Source organism: Sylvia atricapilla, chromosome Z, assembly GCF_009819655.1.
Source record: "Sylvia atricapilla isolate bSylAtr1 chromosome Z, bSylAtr1.pri, whole genome shotgun sequence".
In the NCBI taxonomy this organism is placed as follows: Eukaryota; Metazoa; Chordata; class Aves; order Passeriformes; family Sylviidae; genus Sylvia; species Sylvia atricapilla.
This window is the reverse complement of record NC_089174.1, coordinates 11,160,348-11,173,657: the sequence shown is the minus strand read 5'-3', so window position 1 is coordinate 11,173,657 and position 13,310 is coordinate 11,160,348. Positions and strand designations below refer to the sequence as shown.

General features: G+C 49.7%; 1 protein-coding gene across 1 annotated transcript in view; it reads right to left on the bottom strand.

Annotated features, from left to right (window-relative positions):
* Nucleotides 1–9,099: 9,099 nt before the first annotated feature.
* The window catches only part of ZCCHC7 (zinc finger CCHC-type containing 7), an 82,641-nt gene continuing 78,430 nt past the window's right edge, over nucleotides 9,100–13,310 (bottom strand). Inside the window, exons 7-9 of the mRNA XM_066339289.1 lie at nucleotides 13,193–13,288; nucleotides 10,370–10,487; nucleotides 9,100–9,947 (exon numbers count right to left, since the gene is read on the bottom strand). Of these exons, the coding sequence (XP_066195386.1) occupies nucleotides 9,454–9,947; nucleotides 10,370–10,487; nucleotides 13,193–13,288 (708 nt within the window). The 3' untranslated portion in view covers nucleotides 9,100–9,453. The remainder of the gene's footprint in view (nucleotides 9,948–10,369; nucleotides 10,488–13,192; nucleotides 13,289–13,310) is intronic.

Below are 13,310 nucleotides of genomic sequence, written 5' to 3'. Positions count from 1 at the left end.
AAGGACTTGGGACATGGACACCTGGGCAAGAGGAGAAGAGGCTGGCAGGAGATGATGCTGTGGTGCCAGCTGCCACCATGGGTGCCACCAAAGGTGTGTGGCTGGGACCTCTCACTGCCTGGGGATGGCCAACATCCTGGTCAGGAGGCCAAGATGTGGCAGTGCCACCCCTGCCGTGTCCCTGTGCCAGTGCTGTGCAGAGTCCCTGTGGCACTGCTCCTCATGGTGCTGCTCTCCACAGCAATCCCTGTACATCCCTCAGGGTGCACCAGCTTGCCAGAGTGGGTAAAAAAGCTGGGGTTGGTTTTTGCAAATTCTGTATAATATATATATAATATAATACAATATATGTTACATATGTTAGATCTATTTTGTAGAGTTATTTGCTCTCCTGCTGCAGTAATTTGTTCCATCACAACCTTCCCAGGGCTCTTCATGCTTTTTCTTTTTTCTCAGCATTTCCCTCCTACACACAGGAGTGTTAAGTTCTAACATAGTGTTTTTGTCCTTTAGGGAAAAAAAGAGAGAATGTGAAAGACTGACTGCTATCTTTGTTTTCAAAATAATGCTGCAGTAATTAAAATGCTTGGAAAGTTGTTCTGTTCCCAGAAGTAATAAATAGTTTTAACTGTTTTGCCCCATTAATTGCACATTACTTAAATACGTGTATTTTATAACATGCGTATTCACTCACCTGCTTGCTCTGAAAGTTAAATGCATGTTTGAATATGCATTATACCCTTTAATGCACAGTAATTATTTGGTACATTATTATAGGCTGCTCCTGAACCACCCCTTCCCAGGGAGCAGGTTTTTGTGTTGTTTTCAGGGGGTGCTTGGTGCCAGGTCTGGGGGCCACAGGACCAGGCAACAGCTCTCCTCCAGAGGGACCTTGTGCACTTGGGATGATTGCCAGCACCTGGGAATGGTCCAGGGAGGCTGCTCCAATTTCTTTCTCCCTGGCAGATCCCAGCTAAAGAGGCCCAGTTTCAGCTGTCCATAGTCAATGCAGGCTCCAGACTCTGTGACCAAATGGTCAGTTCCTGCCAGCCTTCACCAATGAGCTCTGTGCTCTGAGGATTTTTAGGAAACATTGCTTGCATTGTCTCAACTCTAAAAGCTGAAGCCTGTCCAGCTGAGGGGAGCAGGACCACCAGTGTTTGGGGCAGAACCATGAGGGTTTGGGGCAGGACAGGACAGGCCATTGCTCTGGTGGCTGTCACTGTTGGAGTCCAGGACATCCCCTTGGATGGCCTGGGACCTGAGGAAAGGAGTTTGAGCCCTGGACAGGGGGGTGTGGAGATGGTCGAGGGGGCTCGGAGACCTTGGCACAGAGCCCAGGGAGACACTGGGTTTGATTTTGATCCATGGGAAAAGCTTTCAACATTGCAGAAGTAATTACAAACTCCCAGGATGTGAAAATTGTAGTCTAGCACAGTAGATGATGTAGAATTTAATAGTCTTAGAATTTTTAGAATAGAAGTAAATGGGGACAAGATGGTGGAATTTGGGTGGTACCTTATGTACTTCTCCTTCTTCCTCGTCCCCCATTTTCCGGGGCGGTGATGGCACAAAGTAGTTAGAGTAGATTGGACCAAAGTAGAATGTCACTTCTGGTGTGGGCACTGGGCATTGGCACAAAATAGTAAATAACTAGTACGTAATAATCTGTATAAATGTTAGGGGACATCCCATCTGTGGGGTAGTCGCCTCGTGTCCCAGCTGCTCTCCGGACCTCGGCTGGGAGCGGAGAAAATTTTGAGATACCAAATAATAAACAACATGAGAAACCTGGAAACAAACCTTGAGGACTCTGCTTTTTTACACAGACGCAACTCGGGGCTTTTTAGAGGGCCAAGGACTTTAAACCACCTAAAGCTTGGGTGAGGAAACCCCCCTGACAGTCACCTCCTAGCATCACCTGGTTCTGCTTTTGGACTGTAGCACAGGACAGTGAGGGATCACCAGTCTCCAACTCTCAGGGAGAGTGGGAACAGACTTTGTCAGATCTTTTGATGATTGAGGGACATCTAGAGTCTCTGAAAGCTCACCAGCTATGACCAGAATAACCCAGTAAACAAGATCTCCCTGATCTCTCTCCCTTGCTGTGTGGAAAACAGCCAGCAGCTCCCACCAGCTAAACTGGTGCTGGATTAAAGATGAAATAATGACCTGGCACAGGGCATAATGGCCCCAAGCAGACATTTTCCTGCTGCATCTCTTCCTCCTGCTGCTGGTCCCAGCTGCTTCTGGGAAAGCTGGGAAGCTTTCCTCAATGGGAAGCACTCACCTGGGACATGCAGGCCAGCACCCCATAGCTGCAGATGGGTAGTCTTGCCATGTCCCCATGTCTGTGAGGGTGAAGCAGTGTTCAGGATGGTCCCTGTGGGGATCTGAGCCCTTGTGGGGTGCTGAGCTCCCCACAGAAGCAGCCCACGGCACACAGCACTGGTGTGGCAGAGCTGGGGCAAACCCAGAGCAGAGCTGGGAAACAGGAAAGGGGTCCACATCCTTTGTCTGGCACGGTCCCAAAACAGAGGAGGCCCCAGCCTCATGTATGCATCCCTCCAGCAGACCCACATCTCTGCAGCTGCCTCTCTCAGGTGGCTCTGTGAGCAGGAGGCAAAGGCATGTTTCCCAGCTGGCTGCCACTCGGCAGTGCCAGAGCTGTGCCCTGTCCCCAGGAGCCACAGCTGGTGGCTGTGTTGACAGCAATAGGTCCGGCTGCAGCTTCTGAGGAACAATGTGTTCCTACTGTATGGTACCAGATTGTACATCAAAACTATTATTTCCAACATCTCCGGCTTAATTGTAAAACTATAATACAAATGACATTGGGGGTTTGCTGGAGTTAAATTTTAATAGCAAGCCAGCGCCCTTTTAATGACATTTTATACATTTAAATTGGGCATGATCCCTTTGGGAACAGTAATTTTATTCATGGAGATTATGTCTAATTTGAATATAAAAACACCACTAAAAAGATATTGGATTTGCTATTTTTCACTTGCAGGAGCTCTGGAGTCCAATCTTCCCCACTGACTGGGCTTTGGCGGATTGAAAAAGCCCTACAATCCCCCACCCGAACTTCCTTCCAGGAAAGTGCAGTATGAGATCCATGTGAGTCCAGCTGCCCCACAGCTGGCCTGGGTTGGCTCTGGTGGCTCTGAGGTCCAGCCACCATCTGGGGCTGGAAGCTGGGGCTCTCTGTGCGCTGCTGGGGGCGGGGGTGAGGGGCAGGAGGCCACAGGGCAGCCACCTGGGACGGGCCATGGTGAAAGAGTCCTGGGTTCTGCTCCAGCCCCTGCACACATCCTGGTGCAGCTGTGCTGGAGTCTCTAAGGATGGCAGCTGCCTCCACCATTGTTCCTCTTTCTTGTATTGGAGCTGGCCAGAGGCTCCCAATTCCAGTGCCAAACTAATGTCACTCCCGTCAGATTGGCAGGTGCTTTGGTTGGGGTGGTCCTTTCCTCCCTCGACGACAGAACAGGATTTGTGCGACGCTGTGCTGTGCAGCAGCAGCGCCACTTGTTCTTTCCAGTGAGAGCAGAGTAGCAGATTGATGGCTGACAGGCACAGCCCTGCAGGGATTGTCACCAGCCCACACTCACCCCTGGCTGTACATGAGGGACCCTCAGTGGCTGGTGCTACTTTGGAGAGCAAGGAACGCTGGCGCACACACAGCCAGCACTAAGAGACCCTGACACAGAACAGCCAGCGCCGAGGGATGCCCATGGATACCCGGGCGGCTCCTGCAGAGGAGGGGTTCCTTGCCAGGGAGGATGCCGAGCAGAGGTGTCAGCCTGCTGGGAAGTGCCCTGGAGCCTCCTCTGTGCGGGTGGCAGGAGCTGAGGCCACTCGCAGCTGCGGCGGCTGCCCCTGGCTGCGCAGAGTGCGTTCCCGCTGTGTGAGCAGTAGGGACGATGCGTGGATGAGCTCCGCGCCGGCACACGGCTCCTTTCCCCCCGGACACCGCAGTGAGGCCACGGGGGTGGCATAACCTCCTGGCTCCTCAGGGGAGCACGTGGAGAGACCCGTCCATGTGAGAGCAGGAGGCTGTGGCGGGCGGGGGTGCAGCCCCCGGGGTCCCAGCTGAGCCGCACGCAGCCCGCCCTGGCCGCCCGCCCGGAGCCCCGCACCGCGATAACGCCGCTGCCGCTGCCGGGCGCCGCACGGAGCGGCAGCCTCATCTCCGAGACGGGATAAACTGTTTGGCCTTTGGACAAGATTATTTCTGTTCAGAACACGATTGTTATCACTTAATTGAAAATAATTATCCAATGCAAATTGGCTTCAAGTTGGCAGCTGAGTTGAGGAGATGGCGCATTTCCAAGCTGTCCTGAGGAGAGCCGAGTGCGGTGGGAGGGCGAGAGGCTGGGACTGTCCGCAGGGCTGAAGGGGGAGCACACTACAGGGGCAGATGTCCCCCTTGCAACACCTGCACCCCTCCAGAAAAACAGCGGGGGCAATCCTGCCCAGTGCTTTCATAAACTGGGACCCTCTTTGGCTTCCCACAGCAGCCACCGAGACAGCAGTGGGAGTGTAGGTGCTGGAACCAGCTGCTTAAGAGATCTCAGCTCAGACATGACTGTTCACCAGGCTGTACCCCACCTGGGTCTGCCTGCACCTAGGATTTTATCATATGGAGGATGCAGGTCTCCTGCTGCTGTCGACTAGAAGAGCTGCAGTCAGTCCACATAAAGGAGGTGGCTGGTGCCATAGTGGGGCTGGGGCACAACCGGGATGGAGGAACCTCTGGAGAGCTCAGCAGGAGCAGCCCCCTGGAGCCCTGACCAAATCAGGCGCTGAAACTTCAGCTGGGCTTGTCCCTCTTCTGCTGGACTTGTTCTGGCCACATGAAATCAGCTCATCACTCCAAACGTTACCTGCGTCTGTCTGTTTTTGCCCAGTGAATAGAGAACATGTCCCCGTGAAACTTCCCCCATCTCAAACCCCTTGGTGCCTGCTAAACCTTCTCTTCTGGCTGTGGCACCCCTGCCTGCAGGCTGCATGGGCTGTGATCAGCCTGAGCACCTCCTCTCTGGCGGCTCCCTGCAGCCACTCTGCCCTTGGCGTTGCCTCTGCTCCCTCTTCCTTGTTTTCTGCCTGAATGGATTTGGATTAGGCAAGACCTTCCCAAATGCACACAATGCCCCTGCCAGTGCACAAATACACCAGAGAATACCAGCTTTCCACAGCAGTATTTCTATGATTTGACCAGACTGGCACAAGGTTAATTAAAAAAACCCCAATGTTTAAATGCAGTTTCATCAGGAGAAGTGCAAAATGCCTCTGCAGGAATTTCTGCCAGGACTTTTCAAACCTCCCAAAGCACAATTAGACACAGTCAAATATTGCCCTGGTTAAAGACTATTAGTTTTCCTTACATTTGTCATGAATTAATTTTTTCCGGCTGTATCAACAGTGTTTCCTTTATAAATACAACTGGCTCCTTTACATTGAAAAATTAAATTTGCTCTGATAATGAACTGAGGTGCTAATAATCATTTTGCAATGCAAAAAAAGTGCAATTACTGGCTGCTGTGCCATGTGGTGCCACGGTGGGCTGTCCCTGACCCTGCTCTGCCACTGTCACCCACAGTCCCATCTCGAAGGTGCAGCATGGGAATGCCCATCCTTTGCTGGGGGCTCGTGTGTCAGTGTCCACCTGCCTGGGTGAGCTGAACTCAGGTTTGCTCGGTGCCCTTGAGTGGCTGCTCAGTGACACGTGGGGTGAAACAAGGTCTGCTAGGGGCACTGAGGCCAACCTGAGCACATGGGTTGGTGTTGTCACTGTGGACTGCTGGTGCTGGGTACAGAATGGCCCTGTACAGGTGTGTACTTAAGTGGTGGTCCCTGCAGACTGCGCAGCAGTTGGACAGAGACTGATATTTTGAGACAGATTTTAGGGAAAGGAATACTTCAAGGAGGAGCCAGACCTGTGCTATGTCACAAAGACACATCCAATTCCCTCCCACAGGTGTGCCATGGACACAGACACCTCAAATCACAGCACTCCTTCTTTCCTCAACCTCTCTGTGTAGTGGTTGCAACAAATGATGGACCCAATACTCCCTTCTCCCCTCTTCACTCCTGGGACACCTGCCCCCATTACCCAACAAGACTCTGACCTTCTGATCCATCCATCTTGTTTCCTCTGCAGTGCTGGATCTGAGCTGCGGCCCTTTATTTATTCACACAATGTAGGTTTCCTCATGCTGCCTCACCAGTGCACATCAACTGTGACCTCGAGACACCGTCCTCTCCTGGGATAAGCATGTTTTTCAGTCCCAGGCATCTCTGGAGTAAGGACTGACAGTTCTTTAAAGGAGGGGGGAAGGCAGGTGGGAGGAGTGACAGGCTGAAGTACATTGTGGTTTAATGGAATAAAGCAGAGCTCGATGGAAGCAGCTCAGCCTGCCAGTTGCCAGGCCTGGTGCTGGATTCTAATAGAGCACTGCCCTTTCACAGCACCTGATGTGCTGGTATTGATGATGCTGGGAAATCCACCCCTTTTTGCCATTTTCCTTGTCCTCTCATCCTCTCTGAATGTAAACAATTTCTGGCTGCTTTATTCTCGTGCTGAACTCTCTAAGATCCATCAGCTGCCCCACAGATGCCTCACAGGGCGTGCTTGGTGGCACTGGTTGCTGGTGACAGCTGGGGCCAGACACAGCCCACTTTGTTCCAAGTGGTGCCAGCCAGAGCCGCAGGCAACAGTTTATGTCACACTTGATTTACCTGGTGCTTTCCAGCAACAAGCCAGCCTTGTCCATGTGCCTGAAGCTCTGACCCAACCAGCCACTGGCAACTCAGCTGGGCTTGTCCCTTTTCTGCTGGACTCATTCTGGCCACATGCAATCAGCCCATCACTCCAAACGTTACCTGTGTCTGTATGCTCTTTCTCAGCCAGCCTTGTCCATGTCCCTCTTTCCTCGCTGGTGGCATTATCCAGACCTGTCAGTTCTCCCCTGAATGCCCTGGTGGGTGCAGGTTTCTGCAAAGCCTAACACTGATCAGTCCTGGAGTAGACGTCATTCCCTGCTAGGATCCAAACACACCCCTGGACCATGCCCCAGGCTGGATGTGCCACTGCAGGATGTTGATTCTTTTCCCACAGTGCCAACACTGCTGCCAGCCAGCCAGACCCTGGTCTGAGGTCTGGAAGACACCCCCTCACCCAGATCTCTTCTGCTTCTAGGGTCGCTGCTTCCCTTTTTTCCCTTCCCATGGTCCTGAAAAACATGCTTCCTTCATCTTTTATTCATTGTCCTATAATCACAAGCAGCAGACACCTGCCAGAGAGCAAAGGCTCTGCAGGGCTGGGTACCTGCAGGATTCGGAGCAACATCCAGGGGCAGTTCCACCACAAACTCACCACAACCAGCAGGTGCTTCCAGTGACAGGCAGGAGCCACAGTTGGCAGCCAGAGTTCTGTGGGTCTCACCCAAGCACCTGTGTAAGTCACTGTGCCTGAAGCCCCTGCCATTACCTTCCCCAGGCCAGGCAGGCTCTGCCCACCAGCACACAACAGGGTTTGAACAACTCCATAGCAGTGCCCAAGGTAAAATATTCTTGTCTGAAGCCACTGAGCATCAGGGAAAGAGGCTGGGACTCCTGGCTAGTGTGACTCCTGCTAGGCTGGCCAGGAACCTGGTCCTAGGGGAGGAGTTACGGAGAACTCTGACATGCTCCATCCTCTGGCACTGCACATGGATGATGTAAAGGCACCTCTCCGAGGTGCAGGAAATGCAAACAATCACTGAAAACAGTGAAACTCCTCTCCTTCTGCCAGGTTTGTGCTGGTTTAGCTAAAGGCCAGTGGTGACTTTTGCTCAAATGAAACATGGAATTCAAAACCAAAAAGGGATGTACAACACAGCATCTGGGAAAAGAGCTGTTTCCATGTTAAAAACAAGCCTTTTCAGAGGCGGAATTAAATTAATATTTTTTTCAATAGGGCAAAAGCTGATCTTCTTTTCAGTATCATCAGCAATTTTTCAATCAAGCAATAAATGAAGTTAAGCAAAACTTAATTTTTGTTGCCAAGGTCAAGCAAAGCTACACAACAGGTTTGCAAATAATGTGCAGATGTATCTGTATCACAAATACATCTGAAACAGGATGACAGGGTAACCAGAACACCTGTCTTCTCACTGTTGATTTTGCTAAACAAAAACCTGATGAATTTAGTGAGTAGTGGCATGGCATAAAACTGGCACAATGAGAGTCCTCAATGTTTTCCTGGGTGCCCATATCCCTTTCCAGATACCCTTGCAGGGTACAAATAGTCTGTAATTTTAACACAGGACCACTGCACGAGGAGAGAGAGGAGTTGCATCTCAGTGACACTGTGCTCTTACCATCAGCTGTTCACTAAGGAATGTTACAGCAGTGAGCACGTCACAGAGCAGTAGGGTATGGATAATTTCCTTTTTACAACAGTAGAGGATAAATGCATTACTTTTTTTCCTTTATTCTTGCCGGTGGTGATGTAGTTTCAGCTCAGGAAATAGAACATGATGCTGTTTACAATTATGTTTGGAATGCAAGGAAATGAGGAACAAACTAATTTTTCATATTTCTCACGTAAAGTTTTATTTGTGTTAGTCCTCTGATAAAGCATTTTATTCTTACAAACATTAAAACAACATGCTGAATCCCCGTGTACAAAAATAACTGTCTTTAAAAAAAATTAAATTTTAGCACAGTGTGACTGAAGCCAAGTAAGTTCTTCCTACTCCAATCTTTTTTCTCCTGAAACAGCCTCCACATCAAAAGGAACAAGAACAGGTTTAGTGTGAGATGCAAACTCTGTTTCAGGCCCACCTGCTGGCTCATTCCTACTCTGCTGACCAGCTGGTAAGGACAGGGATGGAGGCCTACAAGCTGAGCCCTGAGGGCAGTGGATTAATTCACTGCTCTGGAGAGTGAGGTGTGTGACTGCTGCATCCCAGACCACAAAGCAGAGACTTGGCTGCCCCTTCTAGAGGGAGGAAAGTGCCCAATGCCCTCCTGCACTCTGGACAGGACCAGTGGTTGGTGAGGGGATGTGCTTTACACCCACATTCCTGCTTTCCACCCCGACCCACCCCCCCACGATCCAAGTCTCCCTGGCATTAACCCCAAAGGTGCTGTGCTCCAACAGCACAGCCACACCTCACTGGTGAAGAAATAAACCCTGCCAAACCCAGTGTGCCCCCACACCCCCAAGCAAAGAAAATAAACATACAGCATATTCCCAGACCACCCCTGGCAGGAGCACTGGGTCCTGCTTGCCACGGGGACAGCTCACAGAGATGGAGTGGTCCCCTCTGGCTGTGGAGATGGCCAGGATGGGTGATGGTGCCCAGCATGCTGGGTCAGGGACGGACTCAAATTCATGTGCTAAGAGAGGGACAAGAATAAAGAGAAGATAGAGACAGAGCTTGGGAATGCCAATGCTACCTGCCATCACCAGGATTTCTGTTTGGACTTCTTCTTCCGCTGTTTTATAAGGAATAGATTGTCCCTGCTGTCAGGACTAGCATTTTTCTGCCTTTTCAATTTCTTCTTCTTTTTGGCAGCTTCTAGAGGCCACTGCACATGCATGGCCTTGCTGCCTGAGAATGCCTGGAAAAGGGACTTGTGGTGGACCCTGCTGCCCTTGCAACCCTGCTGCTTGTACCCCCGAGGGAAGTCCTCTGGTTGGCAGTGGATTTCAACACCTCTCCTGTGCTTTCTCTCCTGGGGTTTCTTTGCCCAAGGCACCTTCATCTTCTTTTTCTGCTCACTGTTCCTGCTTTGCTTCTTCTGTTCCTTCCAGAGTTTGGTCTTTTTCTTGTGGCTGGGCTGTTCTTCCTCAACGGTGTTTTGTGGCTGGGTTGTTCTTCCTCTGTTCCACTCAAGCTGTTCTTCCTGCAGCAATGTTTCAGACTGTTCTGGCAGAAGGCCAGCTTCCTGCAGGTCTGGAAAGCAGAGAGGATTATTTCAATACCTAAAAAACCTAAAACCTGGCACCTGAGCCATCACAGCTCTCCTTAGACAAAAATTTATTTCCAGCAGATTTTTTCACTGTGGGTTTTTCCTGTCCTCAGGCTAGAATCTTAGCAAATAGTGATTTAATCCCCTTCCTGCTATTTCATGGCATTTTTAATGTCAGCAGATTTTTCAGAATTAAAACATCTGACAATGCTCACTGAGTGACTTTGACACAGTCAATTTCCATGATAGACACGGATGAGTAAAATCACAAATCTTTTACTACCACCAGGCTACCTGTTCAAATCCATGCAGCTTTTCCCAACACATGAAAATAATCCCACAATGTTTCTAAAAAGCACAGACACAGAACTGAAAGGTGGGAGGGATCTCCCAAAACACACTGTACCTGCCACCTTTCTTTTCAACCTGTTGGCTCTCCTCTTGATATCACATTCATCATCATAGTAGTAGATGAAAGGAGAAGTGGGGAACATGTTTCCATGCATCCGCTTTTCTGAGCACTCCTGCAAAACACATTTCTGGTCACTAGAGGTGGCTGAGTGGTGATTTCCTGGAAGTGAAAATAGGCCAGGTCCTCCAGGTCCTGCTCTGTACTTGTGGGGGATGTGGTCAGCCCTGACATTTTCATGACCAGCTCATAATCCCTCCTGCACACACTGAAACACTGGTGCTGTTTGAGCACACAGAAAGAATCCTCTGTCTTCCTGCAGGTACCACACATCTGTAACACCCACAGAACAGATGATGAAGACCAAGTGAGGGCAGGTAAACACGAGGCAAGCTGCTGACAGAGCTGTTGGACACAGAGACAGGGCTGTCCTGCTGCCAGGCAGGACCCCAACACCTGCTCTGTACACACCTGGCCCCTCAGAGACAAACAGTGCCATGGCAGGACAGCCCTGGCACCTGGGCTGTTTTGGGGGAGGCTCCCTGCAGAGGTCTGGCAGGCCAAAGGGGTGGGTGGCCCAGGGAAAGAGGGGGGCAGCCATGGGGAGCCAGAGCCTGCCAACAGGCAGGGTGGCGGTCTCACCGTGTGTCATTCCCTGACAGGGACAATCCATAGGCAAATCCTGCAGCAGGCTGCTGTGTGCACGTCAGAGTGCAGGGAACAGAAAGAGGAGAAGAAGAGAGCCCTGAACAGACATCGGAGGTGAGGAAGAGGCTGACTGGCATTAAGTGCATGCCAGCCTATTTCCCAAACACTTGGAACAGGAATGTAAGTTTTTTCACTCCTGTACACACAGTTTTATCCATGTCTTGAGAGCTAGGCTAACAGGAACACTTTCTATGATTCTGCCTTTTTTTCTGGGTACCGTGTGATATTGACAGGTGCTTTATTCTCCTTTATCCTCCTGGCAAATTGCTTGTTACCTGCTGTGCTTTGCTTCATCATCTTTCTGTTCTTAGATACTGCTGAGATCACAGAAACACAGAATCCCACAATGGTTTGGCTTGGTAGGGACCTTAAAGATCATCCTATCCCACCCCTGCCTTGGGACACCTTCCACTATCCCAGGTTGCTCCAAGCCCTGTCCAACCTGGCCTTGGACACTTGCAGGGATGGGGCAGCCACAGCTAACCTGTGGCAGGGCCTGACCACCCTCACAGAGAAGAATTTCTTCCTGACAGCTAATCTAACTCTACTCTCCATCACTCTGAAGCCATTCTAGTGACATCTGGGCCTCATCTCCAGGAGCTGTCAGGAGCTTTCACTCACCTGGTGTCTGCACCATGGAACCAGCAGCTTTCCTGCATGTGCTACTGCTGCCACTTAGTGCCACCTTGCCAACCCCTGTCCCTCCTGCTTCTCTTCCCCTTCCAGAGGCACAGCAGATCAGAGATACATTTTTGGTGTATTTTGCATTTCTCAGCTTCTTTTTGGCATTTTTTGGCTGTAATTTAGTGAAGAATCAGTTTTCCTGCAAGTGTTTTGCCTGTTTTTTGGGAATGGTGTGCACATGGGAAGATCTGTTATCTCTGTTCTCTTGTGTTGCTGTTGGCTTATCTGCTCCTTGTACACTACTACAAATACTTTCTTATTTAGCTTAACTTTGAGAGATAAAATGTCCATGAGTTGCTTTCCTACCTTTCTGATTTTCTACAGTTTCTGCCATTTTCCTTCTAAGTATTTACTGTCAGTTCCTCACACATAATTTCTAATTATTTTTACAGCAGCCTTAATAATTACTTAAATAATCAATTCAGAGCATCCCTAATAATTACTCATTATTTTTACAGCAGCCTTACTTGTATCCATGTATGTCTGTCTTCCTCCAGTGCCATCTTTTGGACCGTTTAATAAAAGCAAACCAAACTAAAGACCCAAACTTTTAACAAAACATATTGGTGAGTTGAAGAGGCTGACACACAAGAGCAGGCAGAAGAGAAGAGAGGAATTTGCTGGCAATATGCTGTTCCTAAGCCACTGGAAAAAATAAGCTAAACCCATCCAATGCATGATTAACATTATTTTTCTAGAATATCTGTGGCTTGGCTCCTGCATTTATTCCACAGAAGGAAAAACCCTATTCTTTGTTCTTTGTTTTGTGTTGGTAATTGCAGGTATGGAGCAGCACTTAATCATGACAGGCACCAAAAAATGTGATAAATATCACCAGAACACACTGGAAGATGCAGCCTCATCTCCTCTTTTTACTGAAGCCATTTAAAGCTCATGACATCTCCTTTACCTGGCTGCACCTTACAGGAGGACAATGTCAAACTTAGCTCAGATGTTGAACTAAACTAGGGAACTACAAATAAGGATCATCTCAAGCAGGCAGAAATGGAAGATTCCCAAAATAGCACTCAAATAGTTGGGCTGATTATGGTGAAAAACTTGACATGATGTTGAATGTGGCAGTAAGGCACTAATGGGAAAAAAGAAAGGTAAAAAAAAAAAGCTGTATTCAGCAACTGTTTTCCAATGAATATTCTCTCTCCCAGGCAGCCTCAAATCAATGAACCTGCCAAGGAGAGATAGCAACTTCTACTTTCCTCCCTATCTTTAAATGGAATGGGTGAGATCCCTTTATATACTGGCCTCCACCGAGCACAGCAGCACTGTGGTCACACTCCTCTCGTGTCACACACACCAGCTTGGCTCTTCCAGCTCTTTCCTCCAAGCAAACACACACACACGCACCCATGGCAGGGATGGATTTCCACCCCAGAGAGTGCAGACATGGCAGAGAGTGCCAAGACTTACGTATCCGAAGTGTCCTTTGCGGGAGCAGTTGTAGCAGTACACAGACACAGAGCGCTCTGAGTGGGAATCTGCTGCCTTGATGGGTCCTGGCTTTGTCTGCAAGATGGAAATGGGCAAG